General features: G+C 38.8%; 1 protein-coding gene across 1 annotated transcript in view; it reads right to left on the reverse strand.

The window, feature by feature from the left end:
* The window catches only part of LOC127618062 (tyrosine-protein kinase Mer-like), a 37391-nt gene extending 24988 nt beyond the window's left edge, over nucleotides 1-12403 (reverse strand). The window contains exons 1-4 of the mRNA XM_052090296.1: nucleotides 12307-12403; nucleotides 9039-9390; nucleotides 6770-6870; nucleotides 6273-6443 (exon numbers count right to left, since the gene is read on the reverse strand). Of these exons, the coding sequence (XP_051946256.1) occupies nucleotides 6273-6443; nucleotides 6770-6870; nucleotides 9039-9390; nucleotides 12307-12403 (721 nt within the window). The remainder of the gene's footprint in view (nucleotides 1-6272; nucleotides 6444-6769; nucleotides 6871-9038; nucleotides 9391-12306) is intronic.
* Between the last annotated feature and the right edge of the window lie 2223 nt (nucleotides 12404-14626).

Consider the following 14626-nt stretch of genomic DNA (forward strand, 5'->3'; position numbering starts at 1 on the left):
ACAATAAACAACAATATTTACAACATATATTGAACGAAAACATATTAGCATTTTTAATGAGAATGCCAAGAAGTGAACATATTTATTTATTATAAGTCACTTTGGATAAAAGCATCAGCTAAATGACACAATTTATTATGTGATTATAATATCACACAATTTTTCTCGCACTGTATAAATGTGTCTTTACATATGAAAATATATCACGCCCTTTGTATTTTTGGAGGGGGGTCCCTCACCAGGGGATCATCATATTCAGGGGTCCATGGCATTAAAAAACCCTGACTTTGAGTAAATTAGCAAAGGTGAAACTGTCAATTTTAAAATTTATTTGTAAAGGGATTTCAACGGGCAAGGAGGCGGCGAGAACCGGCTTGACAATATAATTAATAGTTTAATGAGAAACTTAACAAAAGACACAAACACACACATGACGGACATATCCGTAAACGATTTCTCTCTCCCGCACCACCGTCCGCAATCGGCCTTTATCCCTCTCCGAGGCTCAATTAGCCCGATAAGGGACCGGGTGTGTAGAATCACGACCCGGCCCCGTCCTCCACCCTGTCACATTCCTCCCTCGTTCTGACGTACACAAAATGAAAATTCTCTCATCATTTTCTCACTCTCATGGTAAATGGTCTGAACTTATATAGCGCCTTTTTAACCTTATTGGTATTCAAAGCGCTTTACACTGTGACTCATTCACCCATTCACACACACAAATTCATACACCAACGGCGGCAGAGCTGCCATGCAAGGTGCTAGCCTGCCATTGGGAGCAACTTGGGGTTTAGTGTCTTACCTAAGGACATTTCGGCATGTAGAGTCATGTGGGCCAGGATTTGAACCACCAACTCTGCGATTAGTGGCCGACCCGCTCTACCACCTGAGCCACAGCCACCAATATCATGATATCCGAGGTGTGTTTGACTTTCTATCTTCACCAGAACACATTTGAAGAAAAATAGAAAATATTTCAGCTCAGTAGGTCCTTACAATGTAACTGGATGGTGATCAGACTTTTGAAGCTCCAAAAATCACAGCCCGTCAGCATAAACGTCATCCATATGACTCCGGCGGTTACATTAATGTCTTCTAAAGTGGCATTGCTTCCAGTGAGCAGCAGTATGTGCATGTTATGTAATCATGTTGGCATGTTCACACAAGAACTGACGCACGTGCGACACACATGGAAGAGCAGTGCAGTTTACAACTGAGGAGGAACGCTGTACAGAAGCCTTGTTGGTCTTAGTTTAGATCTGTATTTGTATCAGTTTGTTTATCACAATTGTGTGTTTGTGTGCTTATTCTAAATGTCTCAACCGAGAGAAAAACAAGAGATTACCTCCATAACATGCAAACGTGAATACGTCACACGAGAGACCACGTGAACTCTGCAATCTCGTGAATTACTGCCGACCGTTAGCATTGGATTATAGTTAAAAAGTACTTAACTATTGATACTTTTCGAATCAAAAGCGATCTTTTCATTTTATAAGACATTAATTTAACCGCTGGAGTGGTATGGATGACATTTATGCTGACTGTCTGTGATTATTACCGCTTCAAAGGTCTGATCACCATCCACTCGCATTTTTAGGACCTACTGAGCTAAGATATTTTTCTATTTTTCTTCAAATGTGTTCTGCTGAAGAAAGAGTCATAAACACATGGGATGACATGATGGTGAGTAAATGGTGAGAGAATTGTCATTTTTGGCAAACTATCCCTTTCAGTATTTTGGTTCTTTAGAAAACAATCTATGTGTTAGTGACTTAAAGAACCCAGGAGGCTTCACTTTTGCACTGTTGCTAAGTATAACCCCTGATCTGAAGATCCTATAATGAAATTTCAATAACTTTTTTACTTTCTAAAAGTACATACAGTATCTAATTAACTCAGGAACCACGTACAGCCAAAATTGTCTTCGATAAGAAGAGGGTTCTTTGATAAATCATACAAAGTCTTTAAGGAGCCTTTATTTTGAAGAAGGTGATTTCCAACTAACTACAGATTGGTCTGCTCTCTCTATTCAAACCTCTATGTAGGGAAGACTGGCCCTCTGAAAGAGGCTTGTGTGTGTACCGGTAATATCAGCCCTCCCTCTATCTCTATAACACCAGGTGAATGAACGTTAACCATAAAAATACCTGCTTTCTCAATAACAGATTACCATGCCAAGGAGATTAACCTGAAATCTTGGAATTTTAGCCATAGCGAACATATTAGATTTTGACATATTCAGAATAAAATGAAAGTGGTGCAAAGGTCACGCTACAATGCTAGTGTGCTGGAAATGGTTGCCAAGGCATCACTGTGCAGCTGCTAAGGTGTTTTGAGTGATTGCTATGATGTTCTGGATGGTTGCTAAGGTGTTTTGAGTGATTGCTATGATGTTCTGGATGGTTGCTAAGGTGTTTTGAGTGACTGCTATGATGTTCTGGATGGTTGCTAAGGTGTTTTGAGTGATTGCTATGATGTTCTGGATGGTTGCTAAGGTGTTTTGAGTGATTGCTATGATGTTCTGGATGGTTGCTAAGGTGTTTTGTGTGATTGCTATGATGTTCTGGATGGTTGCTAAGGTGTTTTGTGTGATTGCTATGATGTTTTGGATGGTTGCTAAGGTGTTTTGAGTGATTGCTATGATGTTCTGGATGGTTGCTAAGGTGTTTTGAGTGATAGCTATGATGTTCTGGATGGTTGCTTGAGTGATTGCTATGATGTTCTGGATGGTTGCTAAGGTGTTTTGAGTGATAGCTATGATGTTCTGGATGGTTGCTTGAGTGATTGCTATGATGTTCTGGATGGTTGCTAAGGTGTTTTGAGTGATAGCTATGATGTTCTGGATGGTTGCTAAGGTGTTTTGAGTGATTGCTATGATGTTCTGGATGGTTGCTAAGGTGTTTTGAGTGATTGCTATGATGTTCTGGATGGTTGCTAAGGTGTTTTGAGTGATAGCTATGATGTTCTGGATGGTTGCTTGAGTGATTGCTATGATGTTCTGGATGGTTGCTAAGGTGTTTTTAGTGATTGCTATGATGTTCTGGATGATTGCTAAGGTGTTGCTAGAATGTTCAGGGTATTAAAAAAAAAAAAAATAGCATCTATACTTGAAATTCTGATCTCTAGATATGTCTCAGTTCCCTCCTTACAAGCAAGTCTATGGGAGTTCATATCTTAATCATATCACTTCGATCACTTATAAAAGTTATAGCACACCACCCTTGACCTTAAAACTTTGTTCAGTCACCAATCAAGTATGAGCAACAGTAATAGTGACACTTGCCTTTGTAAACACTTCTAATGAGCAATGATTTTGATAAGTGTGACTCAATCAAGTGTATTATATGATCAAAAACAAAACGTGCCCACAGTTCAAAGCACATCAATCACATGGTGCCCATTGTAATCAGTGTAATCAGACTGCAGAATTATCAGAGTAAACTGGGGTAAGATTTCATCCCATTATCCCATGACCCTAACAGTAAAAAGTGACTTTGTATAGGGCTATATTTTCTCCATAACTCAAAATCAACTTCTAAATACTAGCTTTTACATGGCTGATTAGGTCTCAAACAGCACAGAAAATAATCAGATTCCATCTGGGCCTGCTTGGAGCCAACAACTGAAATAATTCCACCATGAGCTGAGCTGAGGAGTAGTTGTAACTCTTACAGTCAAGCTCAATTATGTTTCAAATGTATAATATCTGATTTGCACCCACATTCAATATCTTTAGAAAACAAAATATGTGCCTGATGATCTCAGTCAGGGGACGCAGGGAATGCAAGACCTTGTCTGGAATGTGACTTTCCAAAACTCTTCAGAAGGCTAGGCAACAGAAATTGTACATTTTACAGTTTTTATGAAGCTTTATAAAAAGAAGATTATGCATGGACAAGCTTAAAGCTGAAGTGTGTAACTTTTTTGTTGTTAAATTTAGGGCTGTGAATCGATACAAATGTTCTGTGATTAATCGTGATTAATCATGGCACAAGATGCATTACAAAAACAAAAAAAAATATAATCAGAAATATATTTTCTTTATACTTTGTCTCAAAGAACTCATCATTTTATTTTAAGTATTTAAATATGTACATGTTACAATGTTTGTTGTTTTGTTTTTTGAGGACAGAGTACATTTTTTTCAGGTATTAAAGGGATAGTTCACCCCAAAAATCATTCATTATTCACTTACCATGATCCCATCCCAGATGTGTATAACAGTAAGGTTTTTAGAAAAATGTTGATGCTCTGTAGGTCCTTATAATGAAAGTAAATGGGTGCTATCAGGCTTCTGGCTGCTTGACGGCCCAAAATTTAGGCAGCATATAAGTAATCCACACAACTCCAGTCGATCATTTAATGTCTTCTGAAGCAAATTGATAACTTTGTGTAAAAACTAATCGATAATTAATTTTTTTTTACTTTAAATCCTTGCTTCCGGTTAGCGTTTAATTATCAATTAGCTTCAGAAGACATTAATTGATGGACTGGAGTCGTGTGGATTCTCTGTTCAAAATGGCTTAATGTAGATTTTTATTTAAAACATTTTTTAGTAATTCGTTTTTTCCCCTTTGAAGCTGTACTTGTTTGAATATTATGTAATTTGCTCAAGTGTCATGTAACTTTTGGCTTTCTCATGCTTGTTTGGTTATGTTACTGGTTTATACTTCATTTGTTTAAATATCATGAATCTATTTATAATTTAAATGAACTGTACATTTACATTTGCCTTTGTAATGCATTGTTGATGCCGTGATACTAGCTTTAGAGGATTGGTATAATTGGTGGTATTGTATGAGATTTATTGTAGGTCACTGGTGATTGTTTTTAGATAGGATAACTGACTTGTTGTATGTCCTCATTAGATAATTGTTTGCTGCCAGGTATGAGTATTTATATAGGCCTTCAATACCTGATGCATTTTACAGCCTGACAAAGACCCAAGGGGTCAAAACTTTGTTTTTTAAAATAAATTACATGGGAGCAACTATAGCAGTGTGCCGTTCTCTCCTTTTTTATGATTTTTGTCCATTTTTTGATTATGCACCTGACTTATTGTTTGGATGTGTAAGGCTGGCACCAGGATGCCGTAAAAGTCAAAGAACTCACCAACCATAAATGGCATGTCAAACTTCACTCAATTAACTTCAGACAAGGTTAATATTAGGAGAAGAGGTTTGAAAACAATGTTTATTTTTGAGATTGTTGGCACAGAAATGACACACTTTAGCTTGAAAAATGAAAATTCATGATAATATGCTTAATGATTGTCAAAATAGTTTTTAATTTCTTTGTCCTGTAGATCCCCAAAATGTCCTCAAATCTTCACTTGAAGACTCAGAGCGCAATCTACGTTTGGTGGTTTCTATATTAATGCTGTTACAGCAATAGAATGCAACAGTCTGGTTTCAGAAGTAAAAATCCCATTCATTGTCTCCATTGGGGTAGGTTTTTAAAGATAAACCTATAAAAACAGGCCTACAATGAGCTCTGAGGTTGATAATTGAAGGCATATATTTCTGTTGAAGCCAACAGTCCATGTCATTTCATCTTAATTTAAAAAAAATTGTATTGAAATATTCTGGTGAAGAACTACACTACCCATAATCCTGATAGGGGAACTCCACCAATCAGAGAATCACAGCTAACAAAGCACAGAGCTGTTTGTTTGTTTTTTATGAAGGACTGTATAAAATTCCTATGGAAAAGATTAATGGGAAAAATACTTCCAAAACCAAGATGGCTGAAATAGTGGTCGTACACTGTTGCGCTCCATCACAAAGTCCTGATTAATGAAACAGTGGAACAGTTCATTATGTTTTTTTGGTCATTTTGTGTCAGCAGAGCTTGAGAAAGTACAACTTTGTAGTAAACCACGTCAGCAACTCTAATTCCTAATTCTCTAAACAATATTCATGTGCATTTCAGCAATTCAGCTAGATCCTTTTGAACAAAGCACATCGACACAGTATACAGCAGCCTTGATACTGTTTAATTCCACCAGCCCTAGTCATGATGAATTCAGATACATTTAGACTCTCGAGATTTGTTTTCTGAGAATGCTTGATTTCACTTCACAATACCTTTTCCAAGGCCAATGTCTGAATACCAAGTCCTTTTGATATTCTGCTACACTAAAAAAATCCTCGATATCAACATACTAAAGCATTTCTGAGCAGTCTTACAAAGGAATCTCGATCTACAGTGTAAAAATAAAAAAGAAATAGCATTGACGAAGATAATAAGAGACCACAAGTTCATACCTTCAACGGTGATGGTGCTGGACGACTCATTGCGTTCTAGAAATCTCTTGCCCTTATGAAGCCACTTGATAGTTACAGGGTTTGGAGGACCGACCGCCTCACAGGTCAAAGTGAAGGGAGTGTTTCTTGTGATGTTTACATCACTCGGCTGTATAGTGAAAGTGGGTAGGCCTGGAATTGAACAAAATGGGGCAAAACATCAAAATGTAGCTAGATCACCTTGTGAATAAGGCTTGGAGACTAAGATTGCATTTACATTTATGCATTTGGCAGATGCTTTTATCCAAAGCAACTTACAGTGCACTTATTACAGGGACAATCCCCCCCGGAGCAACCTGGAGTTAAGTGCCTTACTCAAGGACACAATGGTGGTGGCTGTGGGGATCAAACCAACAACCTTCTGTTTAACAGTTTAGTGCTTTAGCCCACTACGCCACCACCACTCCTCGATTGCGAGGTATTCTTATATGTACGTGCCAAAGTGAAGGTCTACTCACCCTCTACCTCTAAAAAGATGGGATTTGACTCAATGATCTTGTTGCTGACACTGAGCCGGCAGTGATACTCGCCAGCATCTGCTCTCTGGACACTGCTTATGCTTGAAAAAAATAAAATAAAACAGGAACATTTAAGTCACTTATTACAAACAACTAAACATTTTCAGCAAAGACAAAATTTGGAATCCAGTGACTTATCCCATGAAAATGAGCGCTTGACCAATTTTTAATCATTTTCAAAGGTCGATAGCAATATAAGGTGGTCAATGGACCATGTTGTCCCAAAATTGTGACCAACACTCATTCATTGCTCCTCTCCACATTCTTTGAAATATTTGTGTTCTCGAGGATACAAAATCTTTTTTGGGTTAATCCCAGAAGGATTCTTTAAACTTCTGGCACACCGTCACGTGACACAACAGCATGACCTCACACTGGAGGTTAAATATGGATCTATCGAGCATCCAAAAGCTTTCCCATGCAGCCAAGTGCATTCACACCTAAAATCCGACTAAAAGTTCAGTTTCAGGCTGCAGATGATGTTTGCACCACTCAATATGTTTGGCAGATATGGGACAATGATAATCAGTACATAGATTCAGAATGTATAATGCAAAATGTTATTCCAAGTCCAGGGGCTCAAGGGAGAATGCCGGCTTGCTGTGAGGCGAGCCACACTCATCCCGAGCTCAGACGGAAGCGAGTGAGCATGACGGGGGGGGCGGGTGGTTCGTGGGAATTTACCGAGCCCGTCGTTATCCCCATATCGCCTTCATCACCAACCGGGTCGTCCTCAATCCCGTGGGAAGGAGCGACGCGGGGGGGTGGCTGAAGTGGCATTCACCTTGAGGAAGGAAAGCCACAAACACAACGCTGCCATGGTCATGTTCCCGCAATGAGTACATGAGCCATCCACGAACGCCGCCTCAGTGTGATCGCTGCCCAGGCACACGAGGCAGCATCTGTGGCCGTCGGTCTTGGAGAGAAATCGACTGCATCCAGGAACAACACAGGGGCGGAAAGGCATCTTCAAAAAGACGTGTCCTGAAAAGGATGTTCAGTGCCGCTGTGTATTGCTCTTTTGTGAGTGGAAATCTCAAACTCATTTAGAGAATTCAAAACTCTAAATTCAAAACTAGTGCCTAGTTTCCTCCAGACATGACGCTTGCCATTAAGGCCAAAGAGTTCAATTTTTGTTTCATCAGACCAGAGAATTGTGTTTCTCATGGGCTGAGAGTCCTTCAGGTGCCTTTTGGCAAACTCCAGGTGGGCTGTCATGTGCCTTTAACTGAGGAGTGGCTTCTGTCTGGCCACTCAACCATACAGGCCTGATTGGTGGAGTGCTGCAGAGATGGTTGTTCTTCTGGAAAGTTCTCCTCTCTCTACAGAGAAACACTGGAGCTCTGTCACATTGACCATCGGGTTCTTGGTCACCTCCCTGACTTAGGCCCTTCTCACCCGATCGCTCAGTTTGGCCGGGCGGCCAGCTCTAGGAAGAGTCCTGGTGGTTCCAAACTTCTTCCACTTACAGATGATGGAGGCCAATGTGCTCATTGGGACCTTCAATGCAGCAGAAACTTTTCTGTACCCTTCCCCAGATCTGTGCCTCGATGCAATCCTGGCGCAATCCTGGCGCAATCCTGGCGCAATCCTGGCGCAATCCTGGCGCAATCCTGGCGCAATCCTGGCGCAATCCTGGCGCAATCCTGGAGGTCCACGCAATCCTGGAGGTCCACACACAATTCCTTGGACTTCATGGCTTGGTTTGTGCATGCCCTGTTAACTGTGGGACCTTATATAGACAGGTGTGTGCCTTTCCAAATCATGTCCAATCAACTGAATTTGCCACAGGTGGATTCCAATCAATTTGTAGAAACATCTCAAGGATGATCAGTGGAAACAGGATGCACCTGAGCTCAATTTTGAGTGTCATCGCAAAGGCTGTGAATACTTATGTACATGTGATTTTTTATATATATATATATATATATATATATATATATTTTTTATACATTTGCAAAGATTTCAAACAAACTTCTTTCACGTTGTCATTATGGGGTATTGTTTGTAGAATTTTTAGGAAAATAATTAATTTAATCAATTTTGGAATAAGGCTGTAACATAACATAATGTAGAAAAAGCGCTGTGAATACTTTCAGGGTCCACTGTATACTGTACGGGTCAATCACTGTGAAATACCCATAATCACGGTGAACTAGTTTCAATTTGCAAATGAACTGACATTTTGTACTGTAATTAGATGCCTTACCTTAAAGTGGACAACAATATGCCAGTCCCATGAGTGAATACCTGTGACTGCGTGCTATCAAGGATTTCTTTTCCATTCCTGAACCACAGAATATTCAGGTCCTGGTTGACATCATTGATGTCTATGGAGCAGTTAAATCTGACTTCTTTCCCCTCTGACTGCTGGATGGGGCCTACCGTCGGTTTGAAGCGTAACTTCTGGAGCTCCTCCTGTGTTAAGTGGACACTCAGGGCTCGAGCCGGTACAATCACAGGTTGCATTGCCCGTGTTGGTCGGAAAGAGTGCCCATGTCTCACCCAAAGAGGAGAACCTCTGTGATGGACAACAGCTAGTGGATGATTCCAATTGGCGGCTGTTTGAGGAAATCAAAGTTTCTGTAAATGTGACATCCAAGATGTTTAACCAATCTAACAAAGCCAATGTTTACAGCTATATACAAATAAACCCTGGTTTGCAGCATATACAGTTTGCAATTAATCTAGTATGTGATGCTTAGCATAATCAACATTTCTATAGAGCAGTTAGTACTGTTTTTAACATTTTTCTACAGCTGCAAAACGGTCATGGTGCCAAGATAAATTAATGGTTTTAAATACTGTATGTACCATGGATAAATTAAGTACTGTCCCTTAAAATAGTACGATGGCAATACCATAGTACAGTAATGATATCAGATAAGAATACCATGTACATGTAAAAAAAATCATGGTAGTACCATAGTACATTTGGGTATGTTTTTGTGATGTAAATACCATGGTAATGTATTTGAAAATGGAGCTCCTCATTCAGTACTATGGTATATATCCATAGCGGGCAGCTGTGGCTCAGATGGTAGAGCGGGTTGGCTACCAATCGCAGGGTTGGTGGTTCAAATCCTGGCCCACATGACTCCACAAGCTGAAGTGTGCTTGGGCAAGACACTGAACTCCAAGTTGCTCCCAATGGCAGGCTAGTGCCTTGGTGTGTGAATGTGAGTGTGGATGGGTGATTGGGACACAGTGTAAAGTGCTTTGGTAACCTCTAAGGTTAATGAAAAAGTGCTATATAAGTGCAGATCATTTATCATATCAAAGTGGTAAATGGTTTGTCTGAACATAGTATTATGATTACACCATGATAATAAAGTACCATGTAAATACTGTGGAATATGGTAATCACTCAGCACTATGTTATATTAAAGTACATTACCAGGTTTGCTTTGGTCATGATACCATGATAATATCATGGGTTTTGGATATGTACCATGGTAATACCATGGCATCATTTGAAGTACCACAAAAGTATAAAAATACCTAAATTCTGTATAGTAATCATTCAGTGCTATGTATATACTGTACCAAAGCACCATGGTATTACCATAGTAATATCGGTGTATTTGGACATGTACCATGGCAATACCATTGCATCATTAAAAGTACCATGTAAATTCCATTGTTTATGAATATGTACTCATTTAGAGCTATGGTTTATATCAAAGTATGTTATTACCAACTCTACCAAGGTACCACCAGAAGGCCTACTTTTTATTCTACAGAGTGACTCCGCTTTGTCTGAGCTTCAGAAATGCACTGGAAAACCCACTTCCTGTTCTCCAGGAGCAAAAGGAAATTCTTTCTCTAATGGATTCTGTTGGAAGTGTATGCCGAGTTCTCGTAGTGAGAGAGCATTTCGGTCTGTTAAAGGGACAGTTCACCCAAAAAATAAATGTATCTCATCATTTACTCGCCCGCATGATATCCCAGGTGTGTATGACTTTCTATCTTCGCCAAAAGACATGTGAAGAAAATCAGAAAATATCTCAGCTCAGTATAGGTCCTAAAAATGCAAGTGGATGTTGATTCGACTTTTGAAGCTCAATAAAGAACAGACAGTCAGAATAAATGTCATCCATACGACTCCAGCGGTTAAATTAATGTCTTCTAAAGCGACACGATTGCTTTTGGTGTGAAAAAAGATAATGAGGGTGAGTAAATAACAAGAGAGTTTTAATTTTTGGGTGAACTATACTCTATGACAGGAGAGTATATCACTGGAATGCATGCAACAACACACATCCAGTGTGAAAAGTCTATTTAATAAATGTTTATTCACCTCTAAATGATCAAAACCAAGCTAAATGCAGAATTAAAACAGCATTTGTTAAAAATATTGAAATACAATGTAAAGTGTATTGTTCTAAATAATGCCATTGCTCATAGACTGAAAATCAAAGCAAAGCCTGTTATTCCTTGCATTATAGCTCATTGCTGTATCCCTTGTAATTATGTTGAATTAAAATTACCTGCAGGTGCAAACTTATTTGGATAATACAATCTATTCTGACTTAAAAATAATGCACAGTGTAAAAAAGCAAATATGCACAGTTTTATGAGTTTTTAACGATACATTATGGCGCTATAGATCTACATTATCCGACCTTTAGATTACATGCATTAATGCAACCCAATGAAGTTGTTTCAGTCATAGTAAACATGAATAATTTGAAAAATTGAACTGAATAAAAGTAGTTTATTTACTGTACCACATGGAGATGTGGAGAAGTGGCAATGGTATAAATATAAGTACAATCTACTTAATTTTATGACATATTGATTGAAGCGAGAGAGTAAAATTTACTTAAAACATTTCAGTAACTTTAATGTACAAATCTGACGTACACGACATTTAAATAAGCTTCAATATTCCACATTTTGAACTATCATGATCAACATGTTTACTAATGTACCACTATCCACAGTATAGCTTTTCAGCACTTTCTGAAATTGTTGTACTTTTTATACATTGAGCACATGACCTACAGTCACAGATTTAAAATGATCTACTATTAACTAACTACTATTAACTAGTTTCTTAACATGTATGAAACTGGGCCAGATTATTTCAACTGTATAATCCTCTTAACTATTAGACTATAGTGAACTGAAGTGTAAAATATCTTGTATAGACAGTCCACTTTCTGCACCTCAGGCTATTATGCAACTTACAGATGCTCATATAAGTTAAAAGTTACTGTAAATTTGCATCCTAATGATGTGGGATTTGAATCATTTATATCATAAACATTCACTGTGTAAACATTAACACAACTTAATTCATGGATATGGTTCTTCTACAACTTCAAACTAAACTCTCAACAAATGCACATGCTTTTATTATAAATGCTTTATGGAACAATAAACGTTTTAAGCTTATTGATACATGTTGTGTTAAAGCATCCGTGCACAAACAGATTACAGTTGCATGAAATAACTGATCTGACAGATCTTACCAGTTGTCATTCGTATTGACTGTGAAAACAATCCGACGAGCAACGGAGTTAAAAACCGCAACATTGCCAAGAAACTTTTGCCTGAAATAAACCGCATCACGTTTTCTCTTCTTCTTCTTTTTTTTTTATTTGTATTAAATACCAGCAAGACTTCCTTCGTAAATGTTTGTCAGATCTACATCAGACGCATGATGTAGATTGTGTCCTGATCAAAAAACACATTTTCCCTTCTGTGTGTTTTGGGTCACCAGCAGCAAACACACACTCGATGAAAGAATGTTGATACGCCCCCTCCCCGTGACGTCACTGTGACTTTTTAGGAGGCGCGCTTCTCACAAAGATTCTGGCTAAATTTGGAAATGAATATTATTATTATTATTATTATTTTATCCTTATTAAATTAATTGTTTATTATTTTACCGTTTTTTGTTGTTGTTGTTGTTTGTATTGTATTTTTTTTATTATTATTTTTATTTACTTCACCTTATCTTGTTTCTACATTGTCTATTTCTGTACTTTGTATGCTTAGGCAATGTTGTAATGGTTTTGCCCCTCTAATTGCATCATCACTCTAGCAAGACATCCTGCATAACTTCATTTTTACTTTGTTGGTATGCCTAAATGCATAATTATCATCTAATAATATATGCATAAATCACACTATAATTACCTTATGTAGTTACATATTCTAAAGTTTAGAACTTCTTAAACTGCTTCAAAGAGTTCTCATCATAAAGTCCTCCATGTGCAGCAATGACAGCTTTGCAGATGCTTGACATTCTAGCGGTCAGTTTGTCCAGATACTCAGGTGACCTTTCACCCCACACTTCCTGTAGCACTTGACCTTTCACCCCACACTTCCTGTAGCACTTGCCATAGATGTGTCTGTCCTGTCAGACACTTCTCACGCACCTTACAGTCTAACTGATCCCACAGAAGCTCAGAAAGTTTCAAAAGTTTATTTTTCTTTGCAATTCTTCCCATAAGTCCTCCTGAGTCTTCTCTTTACTGTTGTACATGAAACTGGTGTTGAGCGGGTAGAATTCAATGAAGCTGTCAGCGGAGGACATGTGAGGCGTCTATTTCTCAAACTAGAGACTCTGATGTACTTATCCTCTTGTTTAGTTGCACATCTGGTCTTCCACATCTCTTTCTGTCCTTGTTAGAGACAGTTGTCCTTTGTCTTTGAAGACTGTAGTTACACCTTTGTATGAAGTCTTCAGTTTTTTTTCAAGCACCATATAACCTTCATTCCTCAAAACAATGATTGACTGATGAGAGAAAGCTGTTTCTTTTTTTTTTTTTGACCTAATATTAAACTTAAGACTGGCATGTGGCAACTCAAAAACAAACACAAAGACAATGTTAAGCTTAATTTAATGAACCAAATAGAAGTACCAATTTCCTTCCAAAACAGCTAAATCTGTACATTATCGCAAACTTTGAACTGCCAGTGTGTGTATATATATCTTATATATATATATATAAACATACACCAATCAGCCACAGCATTAAAACCACCTGCCTAATATCATGTAGGTCCATCTCAGTCCACCAAAACAGCTCTGACCCGTTGAGGCATGGAAACCTCTCAATGTGTCCTGTGATATCTGGCACCAAGACATTAGCATCAGATCGTTTAAGTCCTGTAAGTCCTGAACAATTTCTGCAGTGTAGCAGGGCACATTATACTGCTGAAGGAGGCCACTGACATCAGGGAATATCATTGACATGAAGGAGTGTATGTGGTCTGCAACAATCTTTAAGTAGGTGGTACGTGTCAAAGTAACATCCACTTTAATGCCAGGACTCAAGGTTTCCCAGCAGAGCATTGCCCAGAGCGTCACACTGCCTCCGCCAGCCTGACTTCTTCCCTTAGTGCATCCTGCTGCCATCTCTTACTCAGGTAAATGACACACATGCACCCGGCCGTCCAATTGATCTAAAAGAATCATGATTCAACAGACCAGACCACCTACTTCCATTGCTCCATGGTCCAGTTCTGCTGATCACATGCCCATTGTAGGAACTTTAGGTGGTGGACAAGGGTCAGTCGGCACTCTGACTGGTCTGTGGCTACACTGCCCCATACGCAGCAAGCTACGATGCACTGTGTGTTCTGACACCTTTCTGTCATGACCAGCATTACGTTTTTCATCAATTTGTGCTACAGTAGCTCTTCTTGGGACTGGACCAGCTGGGCTTGACTTCACTCCCCAAGTGCATCAATGAGCCTTGGGCGCCCATGATCCTGTTGCCGGTTCAAAGGTTGTCCTTCCTTGGACCACTTTTGGTAGGTACTAACCACTGCATACCGGGA

Source organism: Xyrauchen texanus, chromosome 24, assembly GCF_025860055.1.
Source record: "Xyrauchen texanus isolate HMW12.3.18 chromosome 24, RBS_HiC_50CHRs, whole genome shotgun sequence".
In the NCBI taxonomy this organism is placed as follows: domain Eukaryota; kingdom Metazoa; phylum Chordata; class Actinopteri; order Cypriniformes; family Catostomidae; genus Xyrauchen; species Xyrauchen texanus.